The 23,854-nt window shown below is 42.7% G+C and overlaps 1 protein-coding gene across 6 annotated transcripts in view; it reads right to left on the reverse strand.

Annotated features, from left to right (window-relative positions):
* The window catches only part of LOC108413075 (adhesion G protein-coupled receptor E5-like), a 44,292-nt gene extending 33,676 nt beyond the window's left edge, over window positions 1-10,616 (reverse strand). For all 6 annotated transcript variants that reach the window (XM_017685421.2, XM_037543850.1, XM_017685418.2 and 3 more), the window contains exon 1: window positions 10,152-10,616. In XM_017685421.2, coding sequence (XP_017540910.1) covers window positions 10,152-10,182 — 31 coding nt within the window. In that variant the 5' untranslated portion in view covers window positions 10,183-10,616. The remainder of the gene's footprint in view (window positions 1-10,151) is intronic.
* Between the last annotated feature and the right edge of the window lie 13,238 nt (window positions 10,617-23,854).

Consider the following 23,854-nt stretch of genomic DNA (forward strand, 5'->3'; position numbering starts at 1 on the left):
TTCGGTCAGATTTCACCAACATTTACTGAACATCAGATCAAATAAAGTCCAGTTCGGTCAGATTTCACCAACATTTACTGAACATCAGATCAAATAAAGTCCAGTTCGGTCAGATTTCACCAACATTTACTGAACATCAGATCAAATAAAGTCCAGTTCGGTCAGATTTCACCAACATTTACTGAACATCAGATCAAATAAAGTCCAGTTCGGTCAGATTTCACCAACATTTACTGCCAGGTTTCTCTTTTTAGATCACGTCGTGTGGAATAACTTCCCTCTGACTCACTTTCTTCTCTGACTGCTGTTTCTCTTCTCGTCCCTCCCCTGTGTGGTGTCACTCACTCGAGTCTCAGAGCTCACCGTAATGCTCAGATCTGATTGGCTGAGTGGCATCACCTGTGATATTTACAGTGCATGTGATTGGTCTGTGAGTCTCCCGGGCCGCTAAAGCAGAACCGTAATGACTAGAAAAGCTACGGCGATTAAAGTAGGACTGTTTATCATTGTGTGTATGCATGTGTGTGTGTGCACATGTGTGTGTGTGCATGCGTGTGTGTGTGCATGTGTGTGTGCATGTGCGCGTTTGTGTGTATGTGTGTGTGTGTGTGTGTGCATGTGTGTGTGTGTGTGCACGCGTGTGTGCATGTGTGTGTGTGTGTGCATGTGTGTGTGTGTGTGTGTGCATGTGCGCGTGTGTGTGTATGCGTGTGCGCGTGTGTGCATGTGTGTGTATGCGTGTGTGTGTGAGTGTGTGCATGCATGTGTGTGCGTGTGTGCGCATGTGTGTGTGTGTATGCATGTGTGTATGTGTGCGTGTGTGCATGTGTGTGTGTGCGCATGTGTGTGTGTGTGTGTGCGTGTGTGTGTGTGTGTGTATGCGTGTGTGTGTGTGTGCGTGTGTGTGTGTGTGTGTATGCGTGTGTGTGTGTATGTGTGTGTGTGTGTGTATGCGTGTGTGTGTGTGTATGTGTGTGTGTGTGTGTGTGTGTGTGTGTGTGTGTGCGCGTGTGTGTGTGTGTGTGCGCATGTGTGTGTGCATGTGTGTGTGTGTGTGTGTGCGTGTGTGTGTATGTGTGTGTATGTGTGTGTGTGCGTGTGTGTGCATGTGTGTGTATGCGTGTGCGTGTGTGCATGTGCGTGTATGTGTGTGTGTGTGCGTGTATGCGTGTGTGTGTGTGTGTGTGTGCGCGTGTGTGTGTGTGTGCGCGCGTGTGTGTGTGTGTGTATGTGTGTGTGTGTATGCGTGTGCGTGTGTGCATGTGCGTGTGCGTGTGTGCGCGTGTGTTCTTTCTTAAGCTGTGGCCGCGTCTGCGTGGGCTGAGCTGGTCTTGTGTAATGTAGTGATGTCAGAACAGAACTTGCTGCGGCCAGCCGAGCGGTTCTCAGTCTCACTCATCAGGTGCTCTTTAGATATTTTAGTCTCTTCCTGCTTTTATCACACTTGTTTCATTACCAAGACCTTCTTGAGTGTAAATCTAAAACAGTGAAAGAAGCAGCACAGATCTAAACACAGCCTGTGAAGACATGCACTCGTGGGTTAACATCCAGCTATCAGTGCCTGAGCAGACACCCATCTATACATGGATATGCAGCATAGTGTGAGTGTTAATTATCAATAAACATAAACTTGCCTCTGTTAGCGTAGCGTCCGGGGAATTTCCCCCTTACCCCAAATTTAGTCAACCAGGCAAGTCAGGTTTGGTTCAGATTTGGACTGAGGCTATGTAGTAAGGAAAGAACGAATGAAAAGATCCATCCGATTCTGAGTCTGAGAGGAGATGAGACCCCTGAGCAGTAACTGTACAGTGTGATATTCGTCTGCAGTGAAGCTCCAGCAGCTGGTTCCACAGCACTGGATGATCTCCGAACTCCCGCTGAACGAGCCGTGAGCGCAGCGACAGTCCAGTCTGGGATGAGCTTGACTGTGGCGTTGATGTCGTCCGTACAGCTGGAGGACGTTCAGACTGAGACCTTGTACAGTTACATAATTAATAATATACTCGTTTACACCCTTTACAGTTCACTACACTGATCTGTGATGATTTACAAGTGAAATAAATCAGAGGAATCTTTTTGAATCACCCTGTATGTCAGTTCACGTGCGGTCAACGTCAAAGTCTACTTTTATAAATTTAAAAAAGTGGGCCAACTTAGTCCCAAGAAGTACTGAGATAGTGCGCTTACCAGTAAACTACCAGCACATTGATATACTTACTACATAAAGTACAGTTGGGGAAATAAACGTAAACTTTACTTAAGTTAAGTGAACTTTGTCTGCTTTTTTGTAAATGTTCGGAGGATCTTTATCCATGTTGGACATTGCGAGACTTGTTTTTCACAAAACTATCAGTGCTAGCACTTTCCACCTCCTTCCTCATTACAAACTACAGCTTTCGCTCTTGAAGACAAGCCTTTTCAGGACCAGAGCTCGGCCCTCTGGACCACTCCCAGGCGTGTACAGTACAGTGTGCTATTTATACTAATCACAAATGTATCTTGTACATCTAAAAACAGTGGAAGCAGCCGTATTGAAACATGGTACTTCTTTCATAAGCTGTTAGCTACGATAACATTGACACCAAACACGACTGCATCTGGCGGTTGACGGGAAAAACTGTAAATTTAACATTCTGTCAAAATATTTTTCTAAACCACACAGCCTGCCAAAAGGGGGCCCATCATCATGCCCGAATCCTGGTGGTTGCAGCAGTTCTCCACATTAGCCTGTGGTCTCTTTCCATCTGCACTTCTCCAGCTCCTTATAGGGGATCAGATCACTGAGCCACAGCAAGATGCCACTGCAGAACACCAGTTGGTGTATTTCGCAGTGTTAGCAGTGCTGGAGCGGCTGCGTTTCACTCTCGACGCAGTAAACTCACTAAACTTTAAAATACTGAGGTATCGACTGTCCTGCTGCGTGGGGGTTATTGAGGTTTTGACTGGTTATTTTCTTCCATGAAGGGACATATTTCTGCATGCATGGTGTCTTTCCAGGGTTGTAGGCCTAGGACTTCGTGCCAAGGGAGTCTCTGGATATTTCACAATGTATTTGTTGCACAACTAAGTTTCTGTAGAGCTATTGTGTTCCTGAACACAGTTTCTGTGGAGGAAGCGGAAAAAAGTCATGAGCTCATCAACGGCAGGCACCTTGGCTTGGATCGTATCACAACTTTCGGGTCTTTTTTATTTGATCAGCCAAACAAATGAGCAAATGAAACTTTGCTTCCCATTTATTAGTTCAAAACGTGAAGAACACTTAAAGCAAGGAATGGTTGCCTATGCCTTTAAACGAAAACAGCTCTCAAGATGTCCAGTGTATGATCAGTAATCAGCACAATGCTGACTCATTTGAGATCTAAACAGAGCTAAAAACTCAACGCCTGTGGCTTTTAAGTGATTATTTCAGGCTCTACAGCAGCTCAAATAAACATACAAAGTGCTGCTTTAAACACTCTAAACATGTCCCGTTCAGACAGATCTTTTCACAGCAACTCTGCATGAAGAAGGAAGTATTATTACTTTAAGCATCTCTGGCAGTGAAACTTATTAAACACTATTACGGTTAAACTTTGGCAGCTAGTCCAGGGTTCAGTGCTTGATACAGCAGACTAGGTCCCACCTCTGCCTCTTATGCTGTAGGGTTTAATCCCCTGCCTGGGCTAGCACCCTATGCTGTACCTATGAGAGTCCTTGGGCCAGACTCCCAACACTACCTTCACCTACCTGTGCAAAATGACCAAAGTGAAAGTCACTCTAAATGAGAGCTTTTGCAAAATGCTGTAAATGTAATGTAAATGGTTCACATGCGTGCTGAATTGAGGGAGGGGGGTCCCTGTGGATGATGGTCCAGCTGTGGCTGGTTGGTAAAGTGTAGTGGATAACACCTCTTATGTTTTAGACTGAGGTTCAATGCCTGCCGGTTTAAGCACCCTACACTATACCAATAAGAGTCCTTGGGCAAGACTCCCAACAATGCCTCCCTGCGTAAAACGATCAAATTGTAAGCCGCTCTGAATAAGAGCATCTTCCAAATGTTGTAAATGTAATTTAAATGCATTACATCAGTAATCGGCATTGGTCAAAACACTTGTACCGAGTAGCTGTAACGTTTAAAGGCTTCTCCTGTTGCCATGAACTCTTGGTGAAGTACAGTGACAGTGTCCTGTGTGTGGAGAGAAGCATAGCAAAGACTTCCCTTGGAACAGCTAAAAATGGAGCAGTCAAACAAAGAGAATATAAACATGATTTTCAGTCATCACCCACCACCTACTTCCTACAGACAACCAACAAGAGAGGCCAAACAGAGGCCACATATAGCAACCTTTCCTTTTCATCCTCCTACACTCGTTCTCTTTTATCAGAGAAAACAACGCAAGAATAAGATGTGATCCATAGGTTTAGTTTTATAGAAACTGAGCCGGGACAGAAAACAGGCCAGTGTTTCCAGCATAGTTACTTTGTAGTTGCTCAGCTTGTCTTAAGCTAAAGACCTGTTAACGTCACTCCAGCTTTTCTCTAAGCCTAAAAATGACCCTCCTTCTAATCCTAAATCTAACCTTGATAAACCAAAAGCATTTTACACCAAAAGCAGAAAACACAGTGCTAGTAGCGGTGCTAACTTTTAGCAAGCGCGCTTAATGAGCCTTGGAATTCAATCCTATATTAATCCATCTTTAGGCTAGAAAGAGTAAAATGTTAAGTACCAATTTATTTGCATATCTAACTGTAAATTGCTGCTGGTGTTGGTGTAAATCCGCCTTCACATTCACTCTGACCTTAACCTCAACCTCAGCGTCAACCGTAAACCTAACAGCCACTTAAACCAAAAGCAAAAACCAAACCTAACACTGTGGAGAGTGTTACGCACTCTCCGGAAGTACAGTTAGATGCAAGTGGACGGGAATGGAAATGTTTATGCTTGTAGTGTCTTTGCTTAAGAAGGTATCTCCCTAAACAGACATATGGGTCTGTCAAGAACCTTTAATGTGCGTAGAACATTTCTACCTTATTTGGAGGTTCTTCACACTTTCGTAAAAGTTCTCCCCGTGTACAGAAATGGTTCTTTATTGGCTGTTAGTTATAGGTTCAATTAGGCACCATCACCATCTTCACTGTTGAGGACTGACCTGGCACTGCTGAGGGAAAGTCTGCGGCTCAAGCTGCTGACGCTAAATCAACCGAGAACCAAATCCTGATCTAAGATTAGAAAAAATGAATTCTCATAAAGTAGCACTCACATGCTAATGTACACAATCCTGAGAACAGACTGGACATCAGTTACTATGTTTACATGCAGGCTGAAAATCTGTTATAACCCGACTAATACCTCAATTGGAATAGGATATGTCCATGTAAACACCTCAATCGGAATGGTCTAGTCAGATTGAGGCCATTCTGAATACAGTTTTTATCCGACTGAGGTGGGTAATCCTGTAAATATCCCATTAAATAGAAGAATAATATCCATGTAAACGCCTGTATCCGATTACATTCTCTATCGAAAAGTTTAAGCCCGTTCTTCAACACGGCGGAGCAGAAACTGGTCTGCAGAGGAGACGAAGTTCATGCTCTGATCTTTAAAAGACGGCGGTGGGACAGACGTCCAGCTTATGCGTCTCAGAGCACGACGTCTTCCTCTCGGCCTTCTTTAATAAGGACGTGTGAAGGACGGTTTCCTGAGTCTGACATCATTTTAAAGCAGTTAAAACACAATCACTGCTCACTGCTGCTCATCTCACTCTGACTGGACCTCACGTGATGCTCGTTGTCATGGTAACATCTACACTAAGTGGTTCTCTACACGAGTGAAATTTGAATCAGATTGCTTGTAGTAGCATGTAAGCTGAGATTTTCATCAGACTTTTGAGTAGAGTGAGAATTATCACCTCAGTCTTGATCTATAATCAGAATGTATTCAATCAGATTGGCAGAAATCTTTGCATGTAAACACAGTCAGTGTGTTATATGACCACTATATAAGTGAACTGAACAGAGGTACTCAGGCCTCTGCTACTGTTTTGGCTAGGCTAAAGTACTTTATATCCATTTTAATAACTAACAGTGAGTCATACAATGTCAGAAACCACACAATCAAGCCTATTTGAGATACACCAGCCTCACAGCTTCAGCACAAAAATGCAGAACTGTTGCTTTGTGAAGATCTACAGATCAGGCCTATGGTGCTCATGCGACCAGGCACATGTAGATGAATGCTAAATGGCTATTTTGCATATGTGAAACTGGTGAAGTTGTCACATTGATGCAGAAATGCAACCACACTGTGGTTTTCACAGGTACATTTCCGCACCACGTTCGCTTCGCTCCAAACCCAAACCAAGCACTAGATGATCTTTCAACCTCAGTAAACAGAAGGGATATTTATTTTAGTCCTTCTGAGAAAGCAATGAAGATGCATCACTGATTGCTGTGCTGATAACAGCACAGAAGATTTGTGATTTGGCCCAGGCGGACAGAGAATCCGTACTGGATGTAGCCGTCATCGTGTTTTCTACTGAATGACGCCTTCTGCTTAGTGGGGTGTCCTTCTGTTCAATGTCTTTTTTCTGTTTGTAGCCAACTTAATGCTTAAAATATTAGTCACAGCTCCAAAAGTCGGTATATACATTGCTCTGCATCTGTAAAACAGCTCTTCACAAGACCAGTTTTCAACCATTTCTGATAGAAAACAATATTTTAACAATACAAAAACACGTATTAATACAAAATACATATTTTCTGTAAAAAGTTCATTTGTCTTAGAGATTTTGGTCGCTGCTGTTATCAGGACTTTTATTCTACACTCTATCACAGTATTTTCAGCTCTATTAAACTGCCTGGCTCATCATCGTCTCGAGGCCTGAGAAGGCAAGTCACACCTGCTCGCTATATTTCATTCATTTTTTAATTATTCAGTTTATCAGGCAGCTCATAGCTTTTATGTGTCACCGGTGTTTTGTGCTTTAATGGCTGGATAGTTGCAGTTTCATCAAAATAACGCTGTACTTCATTTTTATTACTGAGTTTAAATAGTTCACAAGGTCACCTGACGGCCAATGAGTCAGCCAATTTTCAAAAGCCTCAGTTTTATCCAGAAAGTCACTGGGGTCACTGTCACTGGCGTCACCATCACTGGAGTGAACGTCACCGGAGTCACCGTCACTGAGGTCACCATCACTGAGGTCACCGTCACTGGACTCACCAGTGTCACCATCACTGGAGTCACCATCACTGGAGTCACTGTCAATGGATTTACCATCACCCGAGTCACTGTCACTGAAGTCATCATCACTGGATTCATCGTCACTGGAGTCACCATCACTGAAGATGCCATCACTGGAGTCACCGTGACTGAGGTCACCGTCACTGGACTCACCATCACCGGAGTCACCGTCACTGAAGTCATTGTCACTGTATTCATCGTCACTGGAGTTACCATCACCGAAGTCAACGTCACTGGAGTCACCAGCACTGGAGTCACCAGCACTGGAGTCATCGTCACTGGAGTCACCGTCACTGGAGTCATCATCACTGGAGTCAACGTCACTGGAGTCACCAGCACTGGAGTCACCAGCACTGGAGTCATCGTCACTGGAGTCACCGTCACTGGAGTCATCGTCACTGGAGTCATCGTCACTGGAGTCACCGTCACTGGAGTCATCATCACTGGAGTCATCGTCACTGGAGTCACCGTCACTGGAGTCACCGTCACTGGTGTTACACCATGTTGACACAACAGCAGTGACTGTAAAGTATGTTAGTCATTAAGCTCTCCTCTATGCTTATATGATCACAGAAGATGTTAATGGATGTATTAAGATTATTGAGGTTTGGGGTGAAATAAATTGGTTTTCAACAACGTCTCCAGCTGAACTCCCTCTGCAAACGGAGAATGACTGCATTACCTTCGTTCATGTTGTCAGGTTCTTCATGTATGATAGCAGTCAAGTGAAAGCAGCCAAAAGCCAGGCAGATATGATAAAATCACGAGATTTATTGATTCATTCACTTTCAACTCCAGCTAGTTGTAGTCACGTGAATGGCGAGAATCAGGCCTCAGTAAGAAAGAGGAACTCTTTAGGAACTTTTAGTCATTCACACAAAGACGCGGGTTGAAAGTGATAGTTATGGTGTGTTTATTCATTAAAGATCATGGTTGCCAGGTCTTGCATGAGGCCCACTATTTTGGGTGTTTTTAAAGCTGCCTATACGCTCAGAACAACACTGTTTAAACCCTGCTACATAACCTTTGACATAACCATGCCATGAAGGTGTCATGAAACACGCCGAATGCTTCACAGATGAAGTCCAGTAATCTGACACATCTGATGCCTTTACTGATAGATGTCATGACAGGTGTTATGATGGCTGAGCAGAGTACTCAGCTAAAGTCAGCGCGTGGCCCAAGCTCTCACGGCCCTAAACGGTATTATCACACAATAACAGGTAATAACAGCTTCATGCTGATCTGTCGTGACAGCTCCTAACAGCATACGACACCTGTTCTGACTGCTGATGACGCTGTTATGTCGAAGTTCTTTATTATTGTCTGCACTTCGACAGCTGACTGGATCAATCGTAGCCCATCAAAAAGATACTGGCTGTATTTCCTGCATCACCGCATGGTTCATTCAAATAATGGAGTCTCTCTCTCTCTGTCTGTCTGTCTGTCTGTCTCTCTCTCTCTCTCTGTCTCTCTCTCTCTCTGTCTGTCTGTCTGTCTGTCTCTCTGTCTCTTTTACTCCAGTCTCACCCCAGCCACTTGAACAACTCAGTTAAGTCTCACTCCAGCCACCTGAATGTTTTACTCCAGCCAACTGAATGTCTCACTCTAGTCTCACTTCAGCCACCTGAATGTCTCACTCCAGCCACCTGACTGTTTTACTCCAGCCACCTGAATGTCTCACTCCAGCCACCTGACTGTTTTACTCCAGCCACCTGAATGCCTCACTCCAGCCACCTGACTGTTTTACTCCAGCCACCTGAATGTCTCACTCCAGTCTCACTACAGCCACCTGAATGTCTCACTCCAGCCACCTGACTGTCTTACTCCAGCCACCTGAATGTCTCACTCCAGCCACCTGATTGTTTTACTCCAGCCACCTGACTGTCTTACTCCAGCCACCTGACTGTCTTACTCCAGCCACCTGAATGTCTCACTCCAGCCACCTGATTGTTTTACTCCAGCCACCTGACTGTCTTACTCCAGCCACCTGACTGTCTTACTCCAGCCACCTGAATGCCTCACTCCAGCCACCTGAATGCCTCACTCCAGCCACCTGAATGCCTCACTCCAGCCAACTGAATGTCTCACTCCAGTGTCACTCTAGCCACTTGAAAATCTCACTTCAGTCTCACTCACCAAACTTGGCGACCCTGGACGCTTATCTCTCAGGCCTTGGCCTGCACGGCATGAGTCAGAGCTCAGAGGAAGAAAGGACTGTGTGTGTGTGTGTGTGTGTGTGAGTGTGTGTGTGTGTGAGTGTGTGTGTGTGTGTGTGTGTGTGTGTGTGTGTGTGTGTGTGTGTGAGTGTGTGTGTGTGTGTGTGTGTGTGTGTGAGTGTGTACATATGCGAGTGAATGTGTGACTAAGTTGAAGAAATAGGTGTTTTAGTCAGTGGAGCAAACAGAGCGCAGCGCGTCCTTAATGAAAGCAGCCGCTAGCAAATATGTTTAAAATGACAAAATCAAGAAACTGAGATTATTTACAAAGTTCCTTCACTTCATTTCTGTTCAGATGTAAAATTATGCCTTTAAAAAACTAAATAATAATAATAAAAACAGTGAATTTCAGCAGTTGGGCCACTAACCCCCCACTGCTGTCCAGTGGCTGGGACCTCTGGGCTACACAGCACAGCTAACACTGACACAGGCTCGCCCTCCAACTCTGCTGCCCCACTTCCACTAAAGCAGGCGGCAGTGGGTGTGTGGAGCGACACTTCTCAAGAAAATACTTCTAGGACATTCTTTACACTGAATAATGGGGTCCTTCTCTCTCTCTCTCTCTCTCTCTCTCTCTCTCTCTCTCTCTCTCTCACTCTCACTGATCTGTCCACGCTGTCTACCAGTGACATATGAGTGACTGCATGTGCTGCAGTCTGTCCACAGCAGCCCCCACTATCTGTTTAAAGGAGAACGTTTCAGTCACTTACCCAGAAGCAGAAAAGCCCACTTTAGCTCCATATTAAGTCCAGCAATGCAGAGATATGAACGGGTTTGTCCTTTGCTTTAGGCTTTAAATCCAAAATGAGTCATTTATTCCAGTCGCAGCACGTAAATCCCCCACTTCTTCACTTTCTTTTTCCCCTCCTGTCCGTCACACTCTATTATATGCTCTCTCTCTCTTTCTCTCTCTCTCTTTGAGCTCCTTCAGATTTCCTCCTCTCTTTCTACACTCCTTTTTTCTCCTTTCCCCTCGGCACCTCCTCCAGTCCTTTCACAAACTCCTTTACTCTTTTTTTAAGCTGATATTCTTTTGATCCCTCTGTTTTTCTTTCTTCTCTTTATTAAACTCTGTCTCTCTAACTCCGCCTGTGCTTCTTTTCACCGTCCGGCTGTGAGAGTTTCTACTGACCGCTCTTTCCCTCCAGTATAAAGTGGACCTCCCTCTGAGACGCCTTTAGCCTCAATTGTGGGTGTGCTACTGGGCTGGGCTAGAGAGAGAGAGAGAGAGAGAGAGAGAGAGAGGAAGAGAGGGAGGAGGGAGAGAGAGAGGGAGTGGGCGGGTACTGACAGCTGCTGTTCTCATTTCTCTGCCAGTAAGAAATTAAGGCCAGAACAACATAGTGCAGTGCAGGGGAGGGGCTGCACACATCTGTTTACATATATTATAATCAGGCTTTGGTTAAATAATATAAAAAGTTAAAGTACCTTTCCCAAAAACACAATAGTAGCAGCTTAAAAAACATTGGCGGGAAAATTCCACCAATATCTGCATAATTTAAAGGCTATAGTGTAAACAAAGTCATTCAGAGTGGTTTTGGTGAACTGGTGTAAAAGGAAATCGCTAATATACTTGAGTTGAAGTGAAAGTATTAGAGTAAAATGCTCAATAAAAACATCCACTGAAACACAGATTAGGTAAATGTAACCAGACACCATCTCTGATGTTAAATCTATACTCGCTAGCTAGCTTCCCCAACATTACTGGACATGCAAAATGCTTATTATACCTGATGCTGAGGGCAGCTCAGTACACTTTGTTTGCATTGATCACACAAACGTTTCAGGGATAATCAGATGCCTGTGACTGTGTGGGCTAATTATAGTCTTCCAATGTAATCCAATGCTACCAGGGCCATTCTACATATCTAAATGTTCACTGAAAGCTCCCACACTAGTTTCCAGGAGTTTGTCAGGCTTTCTAACAGCGTTTTTCACAAAAGAGCATGCAAAGCATTTAAATCTGGTAGCAGTGTATGTCCCGATAAAGCTGAGCTTGGCTGCAACTACTCATTACATATCACCTCTCCAAATTACACCCAACTACATTACCCATCACCTCTCCAAATTACACCCAACTACATTAGCCATTGCCCAAATTACACCCAACTACATTACCCATCACCTCTCAATATTACACCCAACTACATTAGCCATTGCCCAAATTACACCCAACTACATTACCCATTACCCAAATTACACTCAACTACATTACCCATTACCCAAATTACACCCAACTACATTACCCATTACCCAAATTACACTCAACTGCATTACCCATTACCTCTCCAAATTACACCCAACTACATTACCCATTACCCAAATTACACTCAACTACATTACCCATTACCCAAATTATATGCAACTACATTACCCATTACCTCTCCAAATTACACTCAACTACATTACCCATTACCCAAATTACACCCAACTACATTACCCATTACCCAAATTACACTCAACTACATTACCCATTACCCAAATTACACTCAACTACATTACCCATTACACAAATTACACTCAACTACATTACCCATTACCCAAATTACACTCAACTGCATTACCCATTACCCAAATTACACCCAACTACATTACCCATTACCCAAATTACACTCAAATACATTACCCATTACCCAAATTACACTCAACTACATTACCCATTACCCAAATTACACTCAACTACATTACCCATTACCCATATTACACTCAACTACATTAACCATTACCCAAATTACACTCAACTACATTACCCATTACCCATATTACACTCAACTACATTACCCACTACCCACATTACACTCAACTACATTACCCATTACCCAAATTACACTCAACTACATTACCCATTACCTCTCCAAATTACACTCAACTACATTACCCATTACCCAAATGACACCCAACTACATTACCCATTACCTCTCCAAATTACACTCAACTACATTACCCATTACCCAAATTACACTCAACTACATTACCCATTACCTCTCCAAATTACACTCAACTACATTACCCATTACCCAAATGACACCCAACTACATTACCCATTACCTCTCCAAATTACACTCAACTACATTACCCATTACCCAAATTACACTCAACTACATTACCCATTACCTCTCCAAATTACACTCAACTACATTACCCATTACCCAAATTACACTCAACTACATTACCCATCACCTATCCAAATTACACCCAACTACATTACCCGGTACCCAAATTACACTCAACTACATTACCCATTACCCAAATGACACCCAACTACATTACCCATTACCTCTCCAAATTACACTCAACTACATTACCCATTACCCAAATTACACCCAAGTACATTACTCGTTACCCAAACTACACCCAACTACATTACCCATCACCTCTCCAAATTACACCCAAGTACATTACCCGTTACCCAAACTACACCCAACTACATTAGCCATCACCTCTCCAAATTACACCCAACTACATTACCCGTTACCCAAACTACAACCAACTACATTACCCATCACCTCTCCAAATTACACCCAAGTACATTACCCGTTACCCAAACTACACCCAACTACATTAGCCATCACCTCTCCAAATTACACCCAACTACATTACCCGTTACCCAAACTACACCCAACTACATTACCCATCACCTCTCAAAATTACACCCAACTACATTACCCGTTACCCAAACTACACCCAACTACATTACCCATCACCTCTCAAAATTACACCCAACTACATTACTCATTACCCAAACTACACCCAACTACATTACCCATCACCTCTCCAAATTACACCCAAGTACATTACCCGTTACCCAAACTACACCCAACTACATTAGTCATCACCTCTCCAAATTACACCCAACTACATTAGCCATTGCCCAAATTACACCCAACTACATTACCCATCACCTCTCCAAATTACACCCAACTACATAACCCATCACCTCTCAAAATTACACCCAACTACATTAGCCATTGCCCATATTACACTCAAATACATTACCCATTACCCAAATTACACTCAACTACATTACCCATTGCCCAAATTACACTCAACTACATTACCAATTACCCAAATTACACTCAACTACATTACCCATTACCCATATTACACTCAACTACATTACCCATTACCCATATTACACTCAACTACATTACCCACTACCCAAATTACACTCAACTACATTACCTATTACGCAAATTACACTCAACTACATTACCCATTACCTCTCCAAATTACACTCAACTACATTACCCATTACCCAAATGACACCCAACTACATTACCCATCACCTCTCCAAATTACACCCAACTACATTACCCAGTACCCAAATTACACTCAACTACATTACCCATTACCCAAATTACACTCAACTACATTACCCATTACCTCTCCAAATTACACTCAACTACATTACCCATTACCCAAATTACACTCAACTACATTACCCATTACCCAAATTACACCAAACTACATTACCCATTACCCAAATCACACTCAACTACATTACCCATTACCCAAATTACACCCAACTACATTACCCATTACCCAAATTACACTCAACTGCATTACCCATTACCTCTCCAAATTACACCCAACTACATTACCCATTGCCCAAATTACACTCAACTACATTACCCATTACCCAAATTACACCCAACTACATTACCCATTACCCAAATTATATGCAACTACATTACCCATTACCTCTCCAAATTACACTCAACTACATTACCCCTTACCCAAATTACACCCAGCTACATTACCCATTACCCAAATTACACTCAACTACATTACCCATTACCCAAATTACACTCAACTACATTACCCATTACACAAATTACACTCAACTACATTACCCATTACCCAAATTACACTCAACTGCATTACCCATTACCCAAATTACACCCAACTACATTACCCATTACCCAAATTACACTCAAATACATTACCCATTACCCAAATTACACTCAACTACATTACCCATTGCCCAAATTACACTCAACTACATTACCCATTACCCAAATTACACTCAACTACATTACCCATTACCCATATTACACTAAACTACATTACCCATTACCCAAATTACACTCAACTACATTACCCATTACCCATATTACACTCAACTACATTACCCACTACCCAAATTACACTCAACTACATTACCTCTCCAAATTACACTCAACTACATTACCCATTACCCAAATTACACTCAACTACATTACCCATTACCCAAATTACACCAAACTACATTACCCATTACCCAAATCACACTCAACTACATTACCCATTACCCAAATTACACCCAACTACATTACCCATTACCCAAATTACACTCAACTGCATTACCCATTACCTCTCCAAATTACACCCAACTACATTACCCATTACCCAAATTACACTCAACTACATTACCCATTACCCAAATTACACCCAACTACATTACCCATTACCCAAATTATATGCAACTACATTACCCATTACCTCTCCAAATTACACTCAACTACATTACCCATTACCCAAATTACACCCAACTACATTACCCATTACCGAAATTACACTCAACTACATTACCCATTACCCAAATTACACTCAACTACATTACCCATTACACAAATTACACTCAACTACATTACCCATTACCCAAATTACACTCAACTGCATTACCCATTACCCAAATTACACCCAACTACATTACCCATTACCCAAATTACACTCAAATACATTACCCATTACCCAAATTACACTCAACTACATTACCCATTGCCCAAATTACACTCAACTACATTACCCATTACCCAAATTACACTCAACTACATTACCCATTACCCATATTACACTAAACTACATTACCCATTACCCAAATTACACTCAACTACATTACCCATTACCCATATTACACTCAACTACATTACCCACTACCCAAATTACACTCAACTACATTACCCATTACCCAAATTACACTCAACTACATTACCCATTACCTCTCCAAATTACACTCAACTACATTACCCATTACCCAAATGACACCCAACTACATTACCCATCACCTCTCCAAATTACACTCAACTACATTACCCAGTACCCAAATTACACTCAACTACATTACCCATTACCCAAATTACACTCAACTACATTACCCATTACCTCTCCAAATTACACTCAACTACATTACCCATTACCCAAATGACACCCAACTACATTACCCATTACCTCTCCAAATTACACTCAACTACATTACCCATTACCCAAATTACACTCAACTACATTACCCATTACCCAAATTACACCCAACTACATTACCCATTACCTCTCCAAATTACACTCAACTACATTACCCATTACCCAAATGACACCCAACTACATTACCCATTACCTCTCCAAATTACACTCAACTACATTACCCATTACCCAAATTACACTCAACTACATTACCCATCACCTATCCAAATTACACCCAACTACATTACCCGTTACCCAAATTACACTCAACTACATTACCCATTACCCAAATGACACCCAAGTACATTACCCATTACCTCTCCAAATTACACTCAACTACATTACCCATTACCCAAATTACACCCAAGTACATTACTCGTTACCCAAACTACACCCAACTACATTACCCATCACCTCTCAAAATTACACCCAACTACATTACCCATTACCCAAACTACAACCAACTACATTACCCATCACCTCTCCAAATTACACCCAACTACATTACCCGTTACCCAAACTACACCCAACTACATTACCCATCACCTCTCAAAATTACATCCAACTACATTACCCGTTACCCAAACTACACCCAACTACATTACCCATCACCTCTCAAAATTACACCCAACTACATTACTCGTTACCCAAACTACACCCAACTACATTAGCCATCACCTCTCCAAATTACACCCAACTACATTAGCCACTGCCCAAATTACACCCAACTACATTACCCATCACCTCTCCAAATTACACCCAACTACATTACCCATCACCTCTCAAAATTACACCCAACTACATTAGCCATTGCCCATATTACACCCAACTACATTACCCATTACACAAATTACACTCAACTACATTACCCATTACCCAAATTACACCCAACTACATTACCCATTACCCAAATTACACTCAACTACATTACCCATTACCTCTCCAAATTACACTCAACTACATTACCCATTACCCAAATTACACCCAACTACATTACCCATTACACAAATTACACTCAACTACATTACCCATTACCCCTCCAAATTACACTCAACTACATTACCCATTACCCAAATTACACTCAACTACATTACCCATTACCCAAATTACACCCAACTACATTACCCATTACCCACATTATACGCAACTACATTACCCATTACCCAGATTACACTCAACTACATTACCCATTACCCAAATTATACACAACTACATTACCCATTACCCAAATTACACTTAACTACATTACCCATTACCTCTCCAAATTACACTCAACTACATTACCATTACCCAAATGACACCCAACTACATTACCCATTACCTCTCCAAATTACACTCAACTACATTACCCGTTACCCAAACTACAACCAACTACATTACCCATCACCTCTCCAAATTACACCCAAGTACATTACCCATTACCCAAACTACACCCAACTACATTAGCCATCACCTCTCCAAATTACACCCAACTACATTACCCGTTACCCAAACTACACCCAACTACATTACCCATCACCTCTCAAAATCACACCCAACTACATTACCCGTTACCCAAACTACACCCAACTACATTACCCATCACCTCTCAAAATTACACCCAACTACATTACTCGTTACCCAAACTACACCCAAGTACATTACCCATCACCTCTCCAAATTACACCCAAGTACATTACCCATTACCCAAATTACACCCAACTACATTACCCATTACCCAAATTACACTCAACTACATTACCCATTACCTCTCCAAATTACACTCAACTACATTACCCATTACCCAAATTACACCCAACTACATTACCCATTACCCAAATTACACTCAACTACATTACCCATTACCTCTCCAAATTACACTCAACTACATTACCCATTACCCAAATTACACCCAACTACATTACCCATTACCCAAATTACACTCAACTACATTACCCATTACCTCTCCAAATTACACTCAACTACATTACCCATTACCCAAATTACACTCAACTACATTACCCATTACCCAAATTACACCCAACTACATTACCCAAATTACACCCAACTACATTACCCATTACCCAAATTATACGCAACTACATTACCCATTACCCAAATTACACTCAACTACATTACCCATTACCTCTCCAAATTACACTCAACTACATTACCATTACCCAAATTACACCCAACTACATTACCCATCACCTCTCCAAATTACACTCAACTACATTACCCGTTACCCAAATTACACCCAACTACATTACTCGTTACCCAAACTACACCCAACTACATTACCCGTTACCCAAACTACACCCAACTACATTACCCATTACCTCTCCAAATTACACTCAACTACATTACCCATTACCCAAATTATACACAACTACATTACCCATTACCCAAATTACACTCAACTACATTACCCATTACCTCTCCAAATTACACTCAACTACATTACCCGTTACCCAAACTACACCCAACTACATTACCCGTTACCCAAACTACACCCAACTACATTACCCATTACCTCTCCAAATTACACTCAACTACATTACCCATTACCCAAATTATACGCAACTACATTACCCATTACCCAAATTACACTCAACTACATTACCATTACCCAAATGACACCCAACTACATTACCCATCACCTCTCCAAATTACACTCAACTACATTACCCGTTACCCAAATTACACCCAACTACATTACTCGTTACCCAAACTACACCCAACTACATTACCCATCACCTCTCCAAATTACACTCAACTACGTTACCCGTTACCCAAATTACACTCAACTACATTACCCATCACCTATCCAAATTTCACCCAACTACATTACCCGTTACCCAAACTACACCCAACTACATTACCCATCACCTCTCCAAATTACACCCAACTACATTACCCGTTACCCAAACTACACCCAACTACATCACTCGTTACCCAAACTACACCCAACTACATTACCCATTATCTAACTACCCACAGCTACATTACCCATCACACCCCAAAACTATGCCATGCCTCCATTATCCGTCATCCTCCACTAACCATCAATCCCTGAACTACACCACAACCACATTCACTAACACGCTCCACCTAAGGCAGTAGCTCCCATCCCTGGTTCTGGAGATCCTCCTGCTCTGAACATTTTAGTGTTTCTCCTGATCCCAGCACTCCTGATCCAGCTAATCAGCTCATTAACATCCCTTAATGATCATTGCCAAAAAGACTTTTAATGAATTAAACAGAACAAATCAACAAATCAACATCAGAATTACAGAGCACAGATTGTACGCCATGGTCTGGGACTTTTAAGGCAGAAATAACTGGTCCATTTACACTGGCAAGTGAAATCATAATAAATCGTATTATAACTGCAGGGTTTGTAGAAGAGCATCAAAAGATTACACAACCTATTCCTATTCCCTTGGACCTAGTGAAACTATTTCACTCCACCGACAAATAGTTTTGCCTGGTTCAAGAAAGTGTTTGGAACCATGTCTGACAAAGGAATGGGTTCATTTCACTGGATCAGGTGTCTTAATGAGTAACTCCAGTACCTAGAAATGTGGTCAATGAGCTCATATTATTCATATATCACTCTCACAGTGTGAAATATTAGATATATTGTGCAGACTTTAGAAGATTTCCCATTGCCGGAGTGTCATTTTTGGGCAGCGTGGCTGAACTGAGGCAGTTCGATTCCAGTGGTTAGGACTGGGAGATCCACTGAGGACGCAGACGGCCTTACTGAGCCACAAAAAGCAGAGCTAATAGAACACAGTCTATTTAGTAAGTGCTAAAAGACAGACATTTAGAATTCATACCAGAGCTTATCAGTACGTCCTTTGTGTGTGTGTGTGTGTGTGTGTGTGTGTGTGTGTGTGTGTGTGTGTGTGAGTGTGAACCACTCATTACTCTGTGAGGAGTGAAATTGGCTCCAGCTATAAATTCTGATGACGTCACATCCTGAAGCTCTGAAAGTGAAGTCTTTGTCAAAGGGCTGCTGCACTGCACACACACACACACACACACACACACACACACACACTCAACAAAGGCTGATGTACTGTCGCTTAAAACGAATGGAAGCTTCTACCCACCGATTAGCATCGTGCTCACTGCTAATTCACACACGAGTCGAGTGTCAACAATCTCTCATAGACGTCTCTGAGACTATATGCAGCACTAACCACGCGAACTGTGGTCGCTATGGAAACAATAACAAGCAACAGGATAGCGATGGTGGTAAGGGCCAGAGAAGATGGCATTGCTGAGCTTTTCTACGAAGTGATTCTAACGTTCATCCTGACATAAATATTCAGATATTAAAGCTGAACCTGAAAATAAAACGTTAGATGTGTCTGCGATGATGGACGGAGCTGAAGAAGAGAGAAGGTTCCATCATTTCCGTAATTCATTATATTTCGAAGGTCAGGGTCAAATATGAAGAAACGTGGTAGCACTAAGCTGAGTGGTCATTTGTAGATGATTAATAAATGCTTAATAGCGTATCAGGAACATACCAACAATGTAATATACTAATCCTGATCTTAACCTTTAGCTCAACCCAAAACCTGATCCTAACCCTCACCCTGGCCCTAATCCTGACCTTAACCTTTAGCTCAACCCAAAACCTGCTCCTAGCCCTCGCCCTGGCCCTAATCCTGACCTTAACCTTTAGCTCAACCCAAAACCTGATCCTAGCCCTCACCCTGGCCCTAATCCTAATCCTGGTCCTAATCCTAACATTAACCTCAACCCAAAACCTAATCCTAACCCTCACTCTGGCCCTAATCCTAACCCTAATCTTAACCTCAACCCAAAACCTAATCCTAACCCTCACTCTGGCCCTAATCCTAACCCTAATCTTAACCTCAACCCAAAACCTAATCCTAACCCTCACTCTGGCCCTAATCCTAACCCTAATCTTAACCTCAACACAAAACCTAATCCTAAACTCTCACTCTGGCCCTAATCCTAACCCTCACTCTGGCCCTAATCCTAAACCCTCACTCTGGCCCTAATCCTAACCCTAATCTTAACCTCAACACAAAACCTAATCCTAAACGCTCACTCTGGCCCTAATCCTAACCCTCACTCTGGCCCTAATCCTAAACCTAATCTTAACCTCAACACAAAACCTAATCCTAAACTCTCACTCTGGCCCTAATCCTAACCCTCACTCTGGCCCTAATCCTAAACCCTCACTCTGGCCCTAATCCTAACCCTCACTCTGGCCCTAATCCTAAACCCTCACTCTGGCCCTAATCCTAAACCCTCACTCTGGCCCTAATCCTAACCCTAATCTTAACCTCAACACAAAACCTAATCCTAAACTCTCACTCTGGCCCTAATCCTAACCCTCACTCTGGCCCTAATCCTAAACCTAATCTTAACCTCAACACAAAACCTAATCCTAAACTCTCACTCTGGCCCTAATCCTAACCCTCACTCTGGCCCTAATCCTAAACCTAATCTTAACCTCAACACAAAACCTAATCCTAAACTCTCACTCTGGCCCTAATCCTAACCCTCACTCTGGCCCTAATCCTAAACTCTCACTCTGGCCCTAATCCTAACCCTCACTCTGGCCCTAATCCTAAACCCTCACTCTGGCCCTAATCCTAACCCTAATCTTAACCTCAACACAAAACCTAATCCTAAACGCTCACTCTGGCCCTAATCCTAACCCTCACTCTGGCCCTAATCCTAAACCTAATCTTAACCTCAACACAAAACCTAATCCTAAACTCTCACTCTGGCCCTAATCCTAACCCTCACTCTGGCCCTAATCCTAAACCCTCACTCTGGCCCTAATCCTAACCCTCACTCTGGCCCTAATCCTAAACCCTCACTCTGGCCCTAATCCTAAACCCTCACTCTGGCCCTAATCCTAACCCTAATCTTAACCTCAACACAAAACCTAATCCTAAACTCTCACTCTGGCCCTAATCCTAACCCTCACTCTGGCCCTAATCCTAAACCTAATCTTAACCTCAACACAAAACCTAATCCTAAACTCTCACTCTGGCCCTAATCCTAACCCTCACTCTGGCCCTAATCCTAAACCTAATCTTAACCTCAACACAAAACCTAATCCTAAACTCTCACTCTGGCCCTAATCCTAACCCTCACTCTGGCCCTAATCCTAAACTCTCACTCTGGCCCTAATCCTAACCCTCACTCTGGCCCTAATCCTAAACCCTCACTCTGGCCCTAATCCTAAACCCTCACTCTGGCCCTAATCCTAACCCTAATCTTAACCTCAACACAAAACCTAATCCTAAACTCTCACTCTGGCCCTAATCCTAACCCTCACTCTGGCCCTAATCCTAAACCTAATCTTAACCTCAACACAAAACCTAATCCTAAACTCTCACTCTGGCCCTAATCCTAACCCTCACTCTGGCCCTAATCCTAAACTCTCACTCTGGCCCTAATCCTAACCCTCACTCTGGCCCTAATCCTAAACCCTCACTCTGGCCCTAATCCTAACCCTCACTCTGGTCCTAATCCTAACCCTCACCTTACATTATATATCGCTGATATCTGAACAAAACCTAAGGACCTCCAGATAACATGCAGTGAAAACAGGCAGAGGAGGACAAACAGGCAGAGACGAAAATGAAAGTAGTCGGGAAACGTCAGTGAACACATGCAGGGGACTTTCGGAGGAGGTCATGTGGTCATTCATTAACAGTGATCATGACTGTAGTTCCTAAATCGCAGTGACCCACACACTTGCCACATGACCATCAGTGGTGGAGCCGCATCACTTGAAGCGAATTCCGTCGAAGAAATCCGTCATTTTAATGTGTCTCCTTCTTCGTGAAGTCACAAGACCCCCCTCTCCCCTCTCGCTCCCCCTCCCCGTGAGGTGCCACGCCAGCTTCTTTGGAACCAGATGGAATTAAGTTTGACCGATAAGCGGCTTTGATTACAGCTGTGCAGGAAATCATTACAGTGACATACGCCGTTCAAAGGTTTTGGACACCACTGATGATCTAAAATATACTGAATAAATTCTTGAGGACAGAATAACTTTTTTCCCTTAAAGTGAAAGTTTGGCTAAACGAAATCACACCATCAGGCTGAGGCGGCTTAAAGTGAATGAGAGCTTCTACCCACCAATTAGCACCATGCTAACCGCGTGCTAATACGCACTTGCCTCACCCGGGTGTGAAGTAGAGGATCAATCATCTCTGATAGACTGAGACTATACTCATAATGTTAACCATGCTAACTGCCGTCACCATGGATACAATAACAAGAAACAAGCGGCCTCCCGTGATAAGGGCTTGGTGAGATAGTGCTGCTGAGTGTGTGTGGGGGGTGTACATCTGCTCCTGAGAGCTGAAGAGGTGTTACTCTGCTGGTCAGTATATTCTTTCAGCACATTCAGCACATTCACTTTCAAGCCTTGTGCATTAGTCTAACCCGGGGGTGCCAAAACCTTTTGTCTTGGGGGGACCAAAGCGCAGTGTTGGCGGTGGTTTGTGATCTGAGGGCCAAAAAAAGGCAATATACGAACTTAGAAGGCAGGAATGGTTCAATTAAAGACTTTAAAAAGTATTTTTTTATTTCAATATACGTCTTGTAACTAAAAAAAATAAAAAATAAAATAGAGAAAATGAAAAGTGAGAAATTTCTATGTGCCAGTGGTTCTAGTCCTAAATGCCCCCCAGGCAGCCCATATTGTTCTGCCAATAGTGTCACACACTTCAAATCGTAATTCATAGCTCTGAGGCTTAATGTTGCTAACAAGTGATGGAAGTTTAAACCCCACCAATTAGTCACGTCAAGTCAAGTCAAGTCATGTGAAGGTTATTTCTGTAGCGCTTTTTACCACGATGCTGTCACAAAGCAGCTTTACAGAAGTTTGAAAACACACAGTTACATCATACAATCCCCCAGTGAGGAAGCCAGAGGTGACGGTGGCAAGAAAAAAACTCCCTCAGACTGGAGGAAGAAACGTGTGCATAAAACTTTGGTCCATATTTGTCAGAAACCACATAATCAAGTCTATTAAAGTTCACTGAACACCTCCACATGGTTTGAACAGAGTGAGTGATGGATGAGACAGCAATTACCGTGACGCTAATTGGAAGCTCATCCTCCCCCAGTTAGCATCATGCTAATTGCATGCCTAACCCGTCACACACTCTCTTTAAACCGTGCAGAGGTGTTCAGCATCTCT

The sequence above is a fragment of the Pygocentrus nattereri genome, chromosome 12 (assembly GCF_015220715.1).
Source record: "Pygocentrus nattereri isolate fPygNat1 chromosome 12, fPygNat1.pri, whole genome shotgun sequence".
Taxonomy (NCBI): domain Eukaryota; kingdom Metazoa; phylum Chordata; class Actinopteri; order Characiformes; family Serrasalmidae; genus Pygocentrus; species Pygocentrus nattereri.